Raw genomic sequence first — 13,723 nt, 5'->3', positions numbered from 1 at the left:
GGATCCAGACCAGCAGGAGGGAGATGAAGAACGTGAACTCCACCATTTGCATTTAATTGATCACAGATGGTACATCAACAAGATAATGGAGACACCACCTCCAACACTGATCCCCAAATCTTATCAGGGATTAAACGATTTTACGTGATTTATCCTCTAACTTATATGTGTATTTTATTCAGAAATTGATGACAATTAGCATCCCCCGTGACGGCGGCAGATGCCAACATGCTGGTTGCTCGCATGTCACCCTGTGTACTACGAGGTCCTCTGTAGATAGAAAGCAGCAACTTCAGATAATAAGAATATCCCGCCTACATAATACCAAGTGAGATACTTGAGGAATCATGAAAATAATTTAAACTAAGAGGCTATTCCGTATATCAAGATTTTTTTTCCCCCTTTTCTTTTTCATAGCCTGCGAGCCATAGCTTTTTCTTTAGTTAGTCGCCGTGCAACCCCGTTCACACGAATGACTGAGAGTTTTTGTAAACTTAAGCTCACAAATTCGAATCTGAATCTTCAAAGCTGAAAGGCCTCAAAATGGCCAATGATGACTCGTAACACTGGTTCAACACGATTCAACTTCCGAGCAAAACGTACTGATAATAGTAGTAGTAGTAGTAGTAGTAGTAGTAGTAGTAGTAGTAGAAATGTGAACCCTGTCTATTGCATTGACATGGATTTCCTTCCTCTCACTGATATTTGGAGTGCGCTTGACGGATGACACAATCATTATAGCAGGAACATCATCTTAAAAATAGGTCAAATAAATCATATATACATTTCCTCAAAAGTAAACGGGCGAGGCAAGTTAAAATATAATACCCACTGCCTCCACTGCTATTCCGTGTCAACTTTTCTCCCCACATTGGTATTTTCTGGCACAAATTCAGTTTTGGTATATCTTGAAAAGCTGGAGGTTTCAGATGATGGCTGCCAATCACATCGTGAAAATGCAGTGATATAGATGATGTAGCTCGTTTTCCTTCCACGAACAAAAACAATAAATATTTGCGTTGATATTCAGACTTTTTGATCTCCATTTGCACATGTTAGCACTTTTCTTGGCTTCATCCCTGTGCAATTGAATATCAAATTAGCCTCTTATTATTAAAGTCTGGCATTGTATGCTGGTAATATCACTAAATTTCAAAGATATGCTTTGTGCTTTACCGGCTGCTATGGCAAACTCCTTGCCCGCAGTAAGTATTGGTCCTAAATTAAGTGGATGGTAAATAACGTCAACTAATATATGTTAAATTCCTGCTCAATAGGGACACGATATGCACCTGTGAGAACCGTTTGTTGGCCGCAAGGGGTATCCTAGAGCCCTGAAGTCACCTTTTCCTTTCTCACTTGAGGAAAATAGTGTAAAAAAAAAGTTTTCCATATGGCGGCCGGTGCTGTGCTATCACACCAATGTGGCAATCCTTTCCTGTGAATATATACTGGCTTTTTGAATCGTAACTCGGTTATGTCCCTTGGAAGTTGAAGTTTCGTAGGGTATGAAAAGATATTCCAAATCAATGAATTGGTGAAGCCTCAGTTTCTTATCTATCTCGACAAAATCTACTCTGACGAGGCTAACAAAGAACACCTTTGGCACGTTGGCCACCATCGAATCTTCGATCAATTCCCAGTCAACATCATGCATGACACCTTCAAATATGAATATAAAGTAGCTCTATTGAGAGCTAGAAAAAAAAGATATATCCCTTCTGATGATGCAGAATTGTTGAATAGATGAAATTAATTGTTGCAATTCATTCAGATAGTTATATATCTCAAGAAATAGAACTGTCTTGCCAATAACCTTGCACTAATGAATTCATTGAAACCTTTTGACTATTCTAACCGGACTTGGCAGAATGGTGCAGCTAATGTCAAATTGGGTTAGAACAAGTTCTAGTTTAGCAACTGAGATTAGCCGCCCATCCATGGTTTGGCCTGATCAGAGAGCTTCAACGTCAGGCCTCAGAGCCCGCAGCACGCCAGCAACGGGGACAATATCACTACTGCAATTTCTTTACAGCTACACACCAGAATTCTGTAGATCCGCCAGCGCCAGGAGTTAGCTGGATTCCCCATTCTTCACCTCGCTTTTCGCCCGTTTCCTGCTGTCAACCAGCCATATTGCAGCATGAGACCCCTTCTTTCACTTCTGCCTCTTTTGAGCTCTGCGATCACCGGCGGAGTTGCCTACGATGCAAGGGCTTACACATTCGATGCACGGCAACCGTCTGTGCCGCCGGTCAACCGAGCAGTTACTCCGGAGACAGCGAGGCTAATATTAGCCAACCGATTAGGGCTATCAGAAGGTGCAATGCTAGGTCAAGCCGACGAGACTCTTATCCGGGATCTGAATACATTTGGAGGGACACAAGCGCCCATTATGGGTTCTACATCAGTTGGTGACTGTTCAGCGAAGATGCTACTTGTTTGGGAGGGTGTTGATGTTCCTGATCGTAAGTCACCGACATGGCACTGAGCGTCAGAACCAGAATGCTAACACTGAGCATCAATAGTCGCATCTGCTTCAAAATATTCAACCGATTCCTTCACCATCCCTTCTGCCCCTGCTGGGCTAGTCAGTGAATCGTTTGCTGAAAATTTGCTCACCTACTCCTCTGCTGAGCGGTCTACACCAAAGCTATGTTCATACGATTTTGCGGTAGATGGTGGATTCCGGGGAACGTTAATTCTGGTAGGAGCATTTTCAAATTTGAAAATGAGATTACCCTCCCGTGACTAATAATGGATTTTATGACCAGCATGTAAACCAGTGCCCTTCAACGAAAGACATCTTCTCCACAAGTTCGGAATTGAGCGAAACTGCATTCCGCCAGTTTATTGCCCAAGGCGCGAAAGGCTGGGGAGGTGGATGTATAACCGCTATTATGAGGATCTTCTCCGAGGTGAGATACGTTTGCTAACTGCGCAAACGCTATGTATTTGGAGCCAAAACAGCTAACTTACCTCTTTTTAGTCAAACACACTCGCAGTACGAAAAACTGTCTTTGCCACCCTTGCAGATTTTAGTATCCTAGCAAAGGAATCCAACCAGGAATCTATTATGATATTTACTTCTCCTTCGCCATCATACCACATGCTTCAACGCCGACCTGGAGAAACTGAGATTATGTCGCCGAAACCCATACAGCGACGATCCGTAAAGAACCCCGAGTCTGGCCACAAATTTCCTTCAACCATGATGCCTGTTTGTTACAACAGCAACAAAACCTGTACAGAAGTGACAAAACAATGCTCCGGCCACGGGACGTGTTACCGAAAATTCGCTTCTAAAGAGAACTCCAGGGGCGACTGCTATGCCTGTAAATGCAGCAGGACTGTTGTGCGAACGAACAAAGATGGCACTGTTAAGACAATCCAGTGGGGTGGGCCGGCATGCCAGAAGCAGGACGTCAGCACGCCTTTCTTTCTTATTGTTTCCTTTTCGATCCTACTCGCTTTTGCTGTTACTGGAGGCATCCGGATGCTCTTTAGTGTTGGGATGGAAGATTTGCCTGGCGTCCTCGGTGCCGGGGTTGCTGTACCAAAATCTCAAAAATGAGCTCTTTATTCCGTCCCCTTAACGGTTATCTTTTATATATTTATAGTTCTCTATTGGCGTGTGGGTATTTGCCTGAGTTACATCTTCGAGGCTATTTTCTCAATTTTCATTTTGACTCCAGTTGCATCTGGTTTTGCCAAGTCAGGATCTCGTCTTATTATACAGGGCTTTTTCTGTTCTTAATTTCTTGGGTTGTCATGTTTTTTTATTGCTTTGGTTCATGTCTCTTGTAGTACATACTATCCATCATCCATGGGCTACCTCCTCGGCGCCAACTAACTTCATATTAAGTATATATAATGGCACAAGCAAAATAGTTTTTGTATTTTCTTTCCCTTGCCAGTTTCTCGACCCTTTTCATAAATACGACCAAGTGCTCTAGATCATCACCGGTACAAAAACACTTTGTTTGAGGGAAATATACCGGGCCGCTTTCGCCTTAAGACATGCAGTCCTTACGTCCTCTTTACTTATATATATATATATATATATATTCGAACAAACAAATAACATAAAACCCTTTCTCGAAACAACCTCAATTTCCCCAAATCATCCATCCCGTTTCGTACACCGATGGCGGCTTGTTTCCCTTCCCTCAAACCCTCCTCCCCGCCCCCTCCTTCCCCTCCCACAACAATAACACCAAATAATGTCCTCCCTCACACTCCAATACTTCAATAAAATAGCAGCGCCATTCTCCCTGGCTCACATGTCACGCATAGGGCTCAATGCGACTCTCCCACCGATCCCACCGAAGATACACACCCCCCTTCCTCGCAACTGCCATGCTAATCACTCACGACCACCAACCCGACACCAAGTTAGCTGGCTGCGGCTGAGGAAAACCTGCGAGGGGGTTTTACAGATGGTGTGTGCGAGGTAGCTACGTATGGAATATAAAGTAGTTGTTGTATATTTTTTTTTATTTAATTTAATGGAGCCGCCGGTGAAAGGCGGGAGCTGTAGGGGAGGGAGGGGGGGGAAGGGAAAAGGGAGGAAATATAAATGGCATGACAATGTGACTACTAACAAAAAAAAAAAAAAAAGCCAAGATATATACAATTCGTCGGTCTCATGCGAGGCCCCCTTGACTCCGCTAAAGGACAAAGGAACAAAAGAAATAGAAAGGAAAAGAAAAATGAATCGTCGATAAGAGCCTTAACTGCATCTAGTTACGTAAACGCACACATAAATGAAAAAAAATAAAAAAAATAAAAAAAAAATAAAGAAGAAAAGAAATATAATAGCTCCATTCATGTGATAAGAAAACAGGAGAAGGCAACTAGATTGAATAAAGGGGGGTTGGGGTAATAAGGCCTCCGAACGAAGAATCATCGAGAAAAATATGTGTGGATCGACTCTTAGGAAAGAAGGCATTCGTCGACTGATGGAGTGGGTATGGGGTATATTGCGGTGAGTGTTATGTACGGGAAGGGGGAATGTTTGGTCGTGACAAATTCATGATGGTGGTGCGAACAGATCAGCAAGCTTGGACGTGACAATTATAAATGGATAAGGATTTTAAAAAAAAAAAATATGAACACAAGACGCAATAGCGAACATATGTCGTGTAGCTAGGAACCTGTCCAATATGTGTTGAGTAGAGATGGAACGTAACATCTCAGATGGATATTTTCTGTGAGTTGCATATATATAACATTATAGATGTGTTTGTGCGTAGGTCCGGGTGTGCATTCGGCATGTGAAGGAGGAACATGGAACCTTCTCATATGAGGAAATTATGTTTCGAAGGGCAAAAATGAACTACCACGGCCAAAATTTATCCAATACCTAGATCCAACCCGAGGAATTCTAGCTTCTCTTCGAATCGCCGGGAGAAAGTGCGAACTGGGAGTAAAATATATGGCGATGATGGTCGAGGTGGCGGTTCGAGGAGCTTCAGTCCACCGCTTCATCCGAATATAGAGAAGCTATCACGTAGGAATACAGAGAGTAGAAGGGTGGAATGTTTGAAATTGGTGACCATTGAGTATTCGCTAGCGCATATGTCCTAAGAGATGTAAAGAGTGAAGTGGCACATCGTTGAGACATGAGAACACAACTTCGACTTCTTCAATGGTACCACGGATATGGCAAGCCGTTACAGCATGCACACATCTAGCTGCAGCGCTTCGGCTTGCAAACACAAGAAGATTCAAGTGGGCCCGGATTCAAGTTGCCGTGGAGATGGTTCACTAGCGGTGGTGGAAGCCCGTCCAGTTGCGTTTCGATTCCTTCTATCCGGAAGCCGCAATCGAGAAAAGGTTGCTGTGGGGAGATGAATGGAAGGGAGCCGTGATCTCCATGACGTTGAGCCATTAGGATTTGTGACGTCATCTGAAGGATTCGACTGTCCTCGTCGCCCTCTACGAAATGAGTTTGGCGACTGATAAACAGGTCTTGGGAAGCCTGGATATCGTTCATCGGGAGGAACTATGGTGATGAAGCGTCCTGGCAGAACGAGACGCGATACGAATGGGTTCCCACGGCCGGGGACATAAGTGCGTTCTGGCTGTGCAGGATCATTATTTCGACTCGTATTACGTCTGCCGCGGCTGGAAGAATTATTCTCGCTTCCTTCAGCACCCTCCGGGCGTGGTTTCGGAACGTAATAATCGGCTTTGCAAAGCGGACAACATGCACGTCGGCATGTCAACCAAGGGTCCAAACATGATGCATGGAATGCGTGGCCGCAGCTAAGACCACGCACGTCGTCATCGTCTTCAATAGTATCAAGGCATATTGCACAGGTATCCCCAGGGTTCGTAAGTAGCTCAGCAGGGATAGCATTACGGATATGTTCGTCTGCGTCATCATCGTCCTCCATGGAACCTGAAATTTCTTTTAGATGTTCACCTGACAAGCGGCTCTCCGCTCTTGAAGCCATTGTTTCCCTGTGCATCGCTGGCAGAATTCCGCTTTCTGGCTCTAGTTGCGGTACCGGTTCATTTGATGATTCTGGACTTGAAGTCGGATTTCTCGAGACAGGAGACTGTTGATTCTCTGTAGAGGCAAGTATGACGCTTCCCCCTTCGTTCTTCAAACTCGACGGCCTGCTGGTTGGCGCCTGTATACCCCCAGCAGTTGGGAGTCCTTCATCCGCACGATTTGCCCGCCATGTTTTGTATTTCATCAGAGGAAAGCGCGCGTTTACATCGTCCATGCTCATTAGCTTCTTTTCCCGCCGTCTTCGGTGGGTTCTCGGTACGGTAACCATGTCAATGGGGCTCGCCATTTTCTTCATTTCGTGCTTGCCTATTGCGCTGGTTATATCTGAAGCAGTATTTTACACCGACGATAATCCTACCAAGACATTTCACAGTTAGATTTGGATTATCATTTCTGGAGGCCAGCATAATTGGTAACATCTTACCAGAGATTAGTGAAAACCACACCAAAACCCAACGCAACAAAAAACAGCATAGGTGAACTCGTAGGACCCCCCGGACTGCTATTCGAGGAAGGATTCGTATTCGTGGGCTGTATTGGGGAAGTCCCCGTAAGAGTGTTTGACGCCATGACTCCTGTTTAATTATTGGGAGGAATGTGGGTGAAATGAGGTCGCGACTCCACACGCACGGCGCAATACCATTCCTTGTTCTCGAAGAAAGCCTACCCAGCCATCCAACAGTGTCTATATGTTATGCCAGCTCTTAACCACAGAGCTGGTGTGGCCAAAGACTCCCAGGTTGTAACAGGAATCTAACCGGACCGGACAACGAATTTCCGAACAGAAAAGGGAAGAACAGTATAACGAAGTCGAAATTTCTGTGGAGCTCAGAAGGATCCAGCCGTTGTAGGACTCCAGCCGATCTCAGCGCCAACCTTTGAGGTGGAATCCAGCGAGTGGCGTTGGGTTGAGGCACACGGGCAAATGGCGGATTGCCTGTTGGCGGGCTTCGCAATCGGGCAGACTGTTTGCAATCGCAGCAAGCACAACGGAGGTGAAAGATGGACCGAGAGAGAAGGGATGAAAGACAGCGAAGGTACGAAGTGATCAGATCGGCAACCGTCGAAGGGGGTCATTGGAAGCGGTCGAGGGCAGCGGTGGGTGGGTTGGAGGGAGAGTTGCTAGGTCGCTTGAGGAGAAAGTCTGGCTAGCGCAGATTAGCGCAGAGCTTGTGGGTGCGCCGCAGGTAAGGGAGGCGGAGAGTGACGACGCCGCCAGACTGCGGTGTCATTCGATGAAAAAATGTTATTCAGGGAACAGTAACTGCAACATGCGGCGACATCTGGGTTTAATATGTTCGGGGATACCCTCGAAGCTCCTGCGCAGGCTCATCTGCGCTTAACCGCCACTAGTCTTGCGGAAACAGATCCTCAAATGAAGGGTCATTAATCTGTACGACTTGCGATGGCTAAGGAACACCAATGTGTTCTGCTGGCCATTCATTATATCAACAGCCTGCTCTGTTTCATTTCAGGCTGGGGCTACGATTACTTCGCACATTGGGGTTGAAAAATGGCTACGAGTACGATCAGACAACTCAGAGATGTCTCGGGTTCATGGATCGCACTCTTGAGTATCGTATTTAAACTCAATGACGAATAAAAGACCAAAATAAAAACTCAAAAATGAAGCATCTATTACGAAGCATTATTCGATGCGACAAGAATAATAAGCGGTGGGTGCATACATCAATCAATCAATACAAACCAGGACATCTTACATACCATCCAGCTTCACAGCAAAAACCCAGCGAAAATTTGCCGTTGCCACTTGCGCTGCATCATCAAGCCAGAGCCAGTGTGGTGTGGCCAGAGACTCTGAAAACCGTGGGAAGGATGGAGGATTTCGCCTCCTACGTGATTCGCATTTCAACCTCTTCCAAGGTTTTGTTTACAGAACACTCAAAATGGCTCGATAGCCACCATAACAATAATGGCATCAAGCTGATTACCAACATTATCTGGGGATCTGAATGGCTGAGACGAGGTTGATCTGGCGTTGTTTGGGGCTGGTTCCACATCCATGTCTGATGTAATCTGTACAGAATACTGCCCATGCTTGTCACTCCTATGTCCCCGGCCCAGCCAAAGCCTAGCCAGGGATGGCGCAAAACAGTCGATCAGAGACTGCCAGGCTAGTCAATAAATACGATGATCCTTGGCCGTTATTCTTATGATACGTTGATGTAATTTGGTATACGCCGATCTCGAATCTCTTCTCTTTTTTTAACAGTGGCGAGAATGGAAAGGGGAAAAATGAAGGATACTAATATAGCGACGCCGCGGCTCCGAACTTCGGAAGTCCACGCCAAAGCAAGTCTCTTCCCCGCAATTGCATGGTTTAGCATTTCTAGAGGCAACGGCGGTGTCCAGACTACTCCGTACGGGGACATCATCAACAACAACGAACGCTCCAAGTTAGTTACTGTGTATGCACATGCATGCTGGAAATTGAATGTCGGGTGAACAATTAATTCCCAAGATCAGCAGGTGATCCTTGCAGCCATTCCAACTGCAATTCGGTCGCACTCAACCCCTCCTCCTGCAAGGCTACATACATACATACATACATACACTCCACCACTCGGGGCAGAACTAGCCGTTGGATAAAATCTCGCCGAAGCCCCTTGAAGCCATCGTTAGAGTTTGAGTTTTCGATCTCAAATTAAGGCTCGTCATCCAACGGATCTCCGTTTAGCTTTTTATAATTATCCACAACCATTTTAAGTCAGTTAACTATTATTATATATAAATGTCGGCACACTGTTTGGGGGACATCTGCTAACCTGACTCATAAAGAACAACTGGTGATTATTCAATGGAGGTGTTTTTTGCTCTTGGCACACTTCACCTGTCTGCCTGTCGCTTTCCAGGTATCCTGTGTGTGTACCAGGGACGTGCCTTGGTTAAGCGGCGAAGCTGATGCAGACTAAAGGATACCTTTACACTCAACGATTTGAAAGGGCGGAGCAGCGCGTACTCGTAGGTTTGGTAACTCGCGATGCATTGATGAAAAATAATAAAAATGAAATCAAGGGCGGAGCAACACGATTTCTACTGAAACAACATCTGTAATAATAAGGAATAAATAACCCTATGCAAGTATAAGGCCCAGCTCCGCCGAGGAGGGTTATATCTCTTACCTTACTGCGGAGTAGGTTCAGGGAACAATTCTATCTCAATCCAAATATGAGTCGACGTTAAGGTTTCTCTGCGCCACTTCGTTTGAATTTTTGGAAAACTCAATGGGGATTTTTTTTGATTCTTCTCGAAACCTTCTGTCCCGGCCAAGGAATCAGAGGGAGCAGTACTAGATGATGCATTAATATGTTTCAGCAGAATCATCCTACCCAACGGATATTTAACTTCCTAATTACGCTCCCAAGTTTCAAATTTATACACATACCCAAAACTGTGTCGTGATATCATACGCTTCTATTCTGGGAGTTTTGGCCTACGTCCTAGAGTCCTATTAGGGTATGTAAGTTCGTAAGGCCATCGCACAAATCAAACATACGAAAGAAAAAAAGAAGTCTTCCAAATCCCTCTTGAAAGCACGGCTCAATTGGACAAGCATCCATTCCATGTAGTACGCAAAAATGCCTTGGATCATAAAAATGCCATTCGGTAAATGTGGATTGCGAGCCTTGTAGTATCGTAATGCTTATTATATAAACCGCAGCTCAGACTTGCCTTTAAATATTCCATCAAGCAATCAACATCGAAGAAAACGCTCTGTTTCAGCGAAAGGCATGAACCCAGCTTAGACATGGTTTTCTATCGGCAGACAACTAGCCATCAGAAGTATCTGTTTATTGTCATCATTGCTGCTTTCAGTTCCTCATGTGCTCAACGTTGGAGGTGTATGTGTGCGTTTCCACACCCAGTGATATACTCTAGGCTCGAACCAGCAATGAGTGCAGATAATTTCACTCTAATATCTGTGTTCCCTTGCTTCGACCGCTTTCCATCTTGGCAGTTCGAGACCCAAATTGAATCGCCCTTTTCTTTTCACGAGCAACATTTTCCATTCCGAGCTTCCACGCGAGGAGTCGGAGAGATCTTTTCCCAGGCTCCAGGGATTCCTCCGTGGCTCCGGGTTCCTTCATAATGTCAGGCGTGCTATCTGAGCCTGGGGGCAATGCTCCAAATCCACATTTTTCCCAAATGGGGCAGGCAAGCGCCCACGCTAGGAAGTCCTCGTCTAGATAGGGGTATCTTGCCTCGCGACCCCAATGGCATATAACACGGTCATCTCGGCCCAGGTTTCGTTTGCCAAGACGACCAACATCCAAAGCAATTTCATCCACAAGCCCCTGGAGGCCATGCCGCTTGAACGCAGTTGCATGCCTTGTATAACCTGCGAAAATTTCGTCGGCACCAAGCCCGGAGAGCAGAACCCGTGCTGTTGTTGTATATGGTATTGTCGCATGCTGGTCCATATCGCTTGTGATTTCCCCTCTCCCACGCGAAGCAAAGTACAGGGCGCAGGCTATCGATAGATCCATTTCGGTGTTATGGGGTCGCATTAAGCGCTTGACCTTCTCTCGATGGTTTAATGTTTCCGTGTACGGAATGTTGATGGCAACAAACCGCCAGGGCCTGCCGGGGCATATATTTTGTAGCTCAGTGTGGGACAATCGCCCCGTTATTCGGTCCGGGCAGGTTTCAAATGTGCACAGTGGTGTCATTGTTGATTTGGAGGTTGACGCGGCAGCGGCTGCAATAACCCTAGGATTTTCAAATGCTACATTAAGCAGATCGATCGGCTCATCTATGGGAAGGATATCATGTGCTAGTCTTGCGAGTATGGTACAATCAAGACCTCCTGAGAAAAGAACCGCTACTTTTGACCTGTAATGTGATGAGTAATGGGGAGGCTCTGGAATATTTGCGAGCCGAAGCTTGAGTGATTCACGAAGCTTGAGCTCCAGTGTCTCTATAGACGGCGAGTTTGTTTGAAGCAGTGGAGGAATCTCTCTGATAAAAACAGATTTGTTAATGGGTGGTAAATAAGTTGCCTGTAAGAGTGTATTAGTTGATAGGGTTTTAAGGGACCGTTGTAAGAAAACATACAATAAAGTCCCCTTCGGTATTAGAAGGTATTTCGTTTCTCCAATTCAATCTCTTCACAGTTAATATTGAACGCAATACATCCGATGGGGCTGTATTGCAATCAGTGTTTTGGAAAAGGCTGGCAAGGTCGATCATATGAATGCCATCAGTTTCTACTTCCTCGAAATGTTTGGACGACGTCCCGTCGCAAACACTGGAAATCTTGAAACTTCCGGTAATATCCCATCCACTCAGAAGTGCCCGTCTTCCCAAACGATCTCTTCCGTAAAAGACCCTTTGGCGATATCCATCATAGAATACAAAGGAGAAAGGGCCAGAAATGGCACCCACGGCCTGAACTACTTTAGCTAAATATTGGCTCTCCATGATTTGAGATGGGAGCAAGCCACTTTGAGTTTCGGGCGGCTGTACGGCCTTAAGGAGTAACTGAAAAACACACTTGGCATCATTCCCCTGAACTGGATTGTTCTGGATTTTCCAGGCCTCCCCATTCCAGCATAGAACCGACCGACTGTCGGAGTCTACAAAGGGCTGAACCTGCAGATGGGCCCCGCGAAGAGCCAGAACGGTTGAAATATAAGTCAGACAGAGGGAAGAAGGAATGTCAGCGAGGTTCGGTCTCGCTTCCTCTGAAGGTTGTACCTGAATAGTGTGCCTGTTAAAACAGTCAGGGCCTCTGTTTTGCAGGAGCTGAGTGGTTTCCTCGTCCGGCTGCACATATTTCCCTGCGCCCAAGGAAAAGAATATGCCGCACATGGCGCTCGAAGAGGATTCCTGGTCAGTTGAGATAACACTTTCGCAAGAGGACGAGAGACAGTGAGTTTCGATCTTGGATCATGTGACGGCTTAGCTAACTTTGGAAGTCAACAACTCCTCTCGGGGCAACAATAGTCCGGAAACCTCCTTAATAAAGGCCTCGACTGGTTGTCGACGCAAGAGGCGGCCATGAAACTAACCCGAGTTCGTGTCGACAATATTCAGCGAATATTTGTCTCGCGACGAGAGCCATCTCAGAATGGGCACTGCACCTTGAATTCACTTGTACAATTTTGACCTACCAACCTCCATGTCCAGCTTATGTCTTCCCCCGAGCCCCGAGATTGCATTCCAGGAGGTGACGGCCCTCAACAAGAGAGTCAGCAACTTGGCTCTGACATCATAGGGGAACGGACAGAGTATCCTAAGGCAGACGGCTCGACACCGAAGACAAGTCCGTTTTCCAGCAACTATGAAAATATACCCCTTGGATTGTCGCCCAACACGATGATGGAAGCAGAACGGAAAGAAACTGATGATAACGATACTGAAACTGTTGGCATGGCGGGGACCTCAGCTACGGCGGGTTCGTTTGGGCCTAATCACGACCTCATTAATATGAATACATCTGCCCAAAACATAGAAAGGCTGGCGGTTTCTTGTCGAGAATCTGGCAGCACACAGTCATTAGCACTTAATATCGATGTCGCTTCCACATCGCCATCATCTCCTCAGGCAGAGAAGCCCTATCTAGACCCTACCCCGAAGACGCCACAAGTACCTCAATCACCTCTAGGAATGCCCACCGATTATACAGATAAGGATCTTCCCCAAATCCCCGCAGATATTGCCTGTGACGAAGACGTTGACAAGCCAGCGAAACTCGAGGCACAGAATGACGAAGATTCACAGTCAGAAATACAAAGCATCATGGATCAGTTTACGGACGATACGAAACACCCGGGACCGGGGGAACTTACGTCTCCTCGACTTGAATTGGCCGAGCAGTTCCTCCCTGGACAAGCGCATTTTCCGCCACGCAAGTCAAGCTTGGAACCCATCGTTTCGCCACGCAGTCCTATTGAAACTCATGTTTCCAATCAATGGCAATCGCGCCCATCATCCATTCGTAGCATTGGCTCACAAATAATCTCACCACCTGCTGTGCCTCCTAAGTCCCCTTCGACTAACTCGCAAAATCCTGCTGGGACGGAGTTGGCTGCCTCCTCAAATTCTGCATCACGTCCGCCGCCCCCTGAACCAGAACCAGACCAGCCCTTTGATTTCCATCGTTTCCTCGAACAACTTCGTCATCGAACTGCAGACCCAGTAGCCAAGTTCCTTCGATCTTTTCTCACCGAGTTGGAA

At 46.1% G+C, this 13,723-nt stretch overlaps 4 protein-coding genes across 4 annotated transcripts in view; 2 read left to right on the top strand and 2 right to left on the bottom strand.

Moving 5' to 3' along the window:
• Window positions 1-2,143: 2,143 nt before the first annotated feature.
• HCAG_00800 (predicted protein) lies at window positions 2,144-3,574 on the top strand (the record flags this gene model as incomplete). The annotated part of the gene is made up of 4 exons (XM_001543704.1): window positions 2,144-2,468; window positions 2,529-2,707; window positions 2,787-2,918; window positions 2,990-3,574. The coding sequence occupies 4 exons, from the start codon at window positions 2,144-2,146 to the stop codon at window positions 3,572-3,574; spliced, it is 1,221 nt and encodes a 406-aa protein (XP_001543754.1).
• A 2,155-nt stretch (window positions 3,575-5,729) lies between these two features.
• Window positions 5,730-6,809, bottom strand: HCAG_00799 (predicted protein; the record flags this gene model as incomplete). Its single annotated transcript, XM_001543703.1, has 1 exon — window positions 5,730-6,809. One exon carries the CDS (start codon window positions 6,807-6,809, stop codon window positions 5,730-5,732), a length of 1,080 nt encoding a protein of 359 aa, XP_001543753.1.
• Window positions 6,810-10,452: 3,643 nt separating this feature from the next.
• Window positions 10,453-11,965, bottom strand: HCAG_00798 (conserved hypothetical protein; the record flags this gene model as incomplete). Its single annotated transcript, XM_001543702.1, has 2 exons — window positions 10,453-11,544; window positions 11,600-11,965. The coding sequence occupies 2 exons, from the start codon at window positions 11,963-11,965 to the stop codon at window positions 10,453-10,455; spliced, it is 1,458 nt and encodes a 485-aa protein (XP_001543752.1).
• An 897-nt stretch (window positions 11,966-12,862) lies between these two features.
• HCAG_00797 (predicted protein) overlaps window positions 12,863-13,723 on the top strand; it is a gene marked incomplete at both ends in the record, with an annotated part of 2,297 nt that continues 1,436 nt past the window's right edge. Inside the window, one exon of the mRNA XM_001543701.1 lies at window positions 12,863-13,664. Within this exon, the coding sequence (XP_001543751.1) occupies window positions 12,863-13,664 (802 nt within the window). The remainder of the gene's footprint in view (window positions 13,665-13,723) is intronic.

This window comes from Histoplasma capsulatum, genomic scaffold (assembly GCF_000149585.1).
Source record: "Histoplasma capsulatum NAm1 scaffold_1 genomic scaffold, whole genome shotgun sequence".
Taxonomy (NCBI): domain Eukaryota; kingdom Fungi; phylum Ascomycota; class Eurotiomycetes; order Onygenales; family Ajellomycetaceae; genus Histoplasma; species Histoplasma mississippiense.
This window is presented reverse-complemented; position numbering and strand designations above follow the sequence as displayed.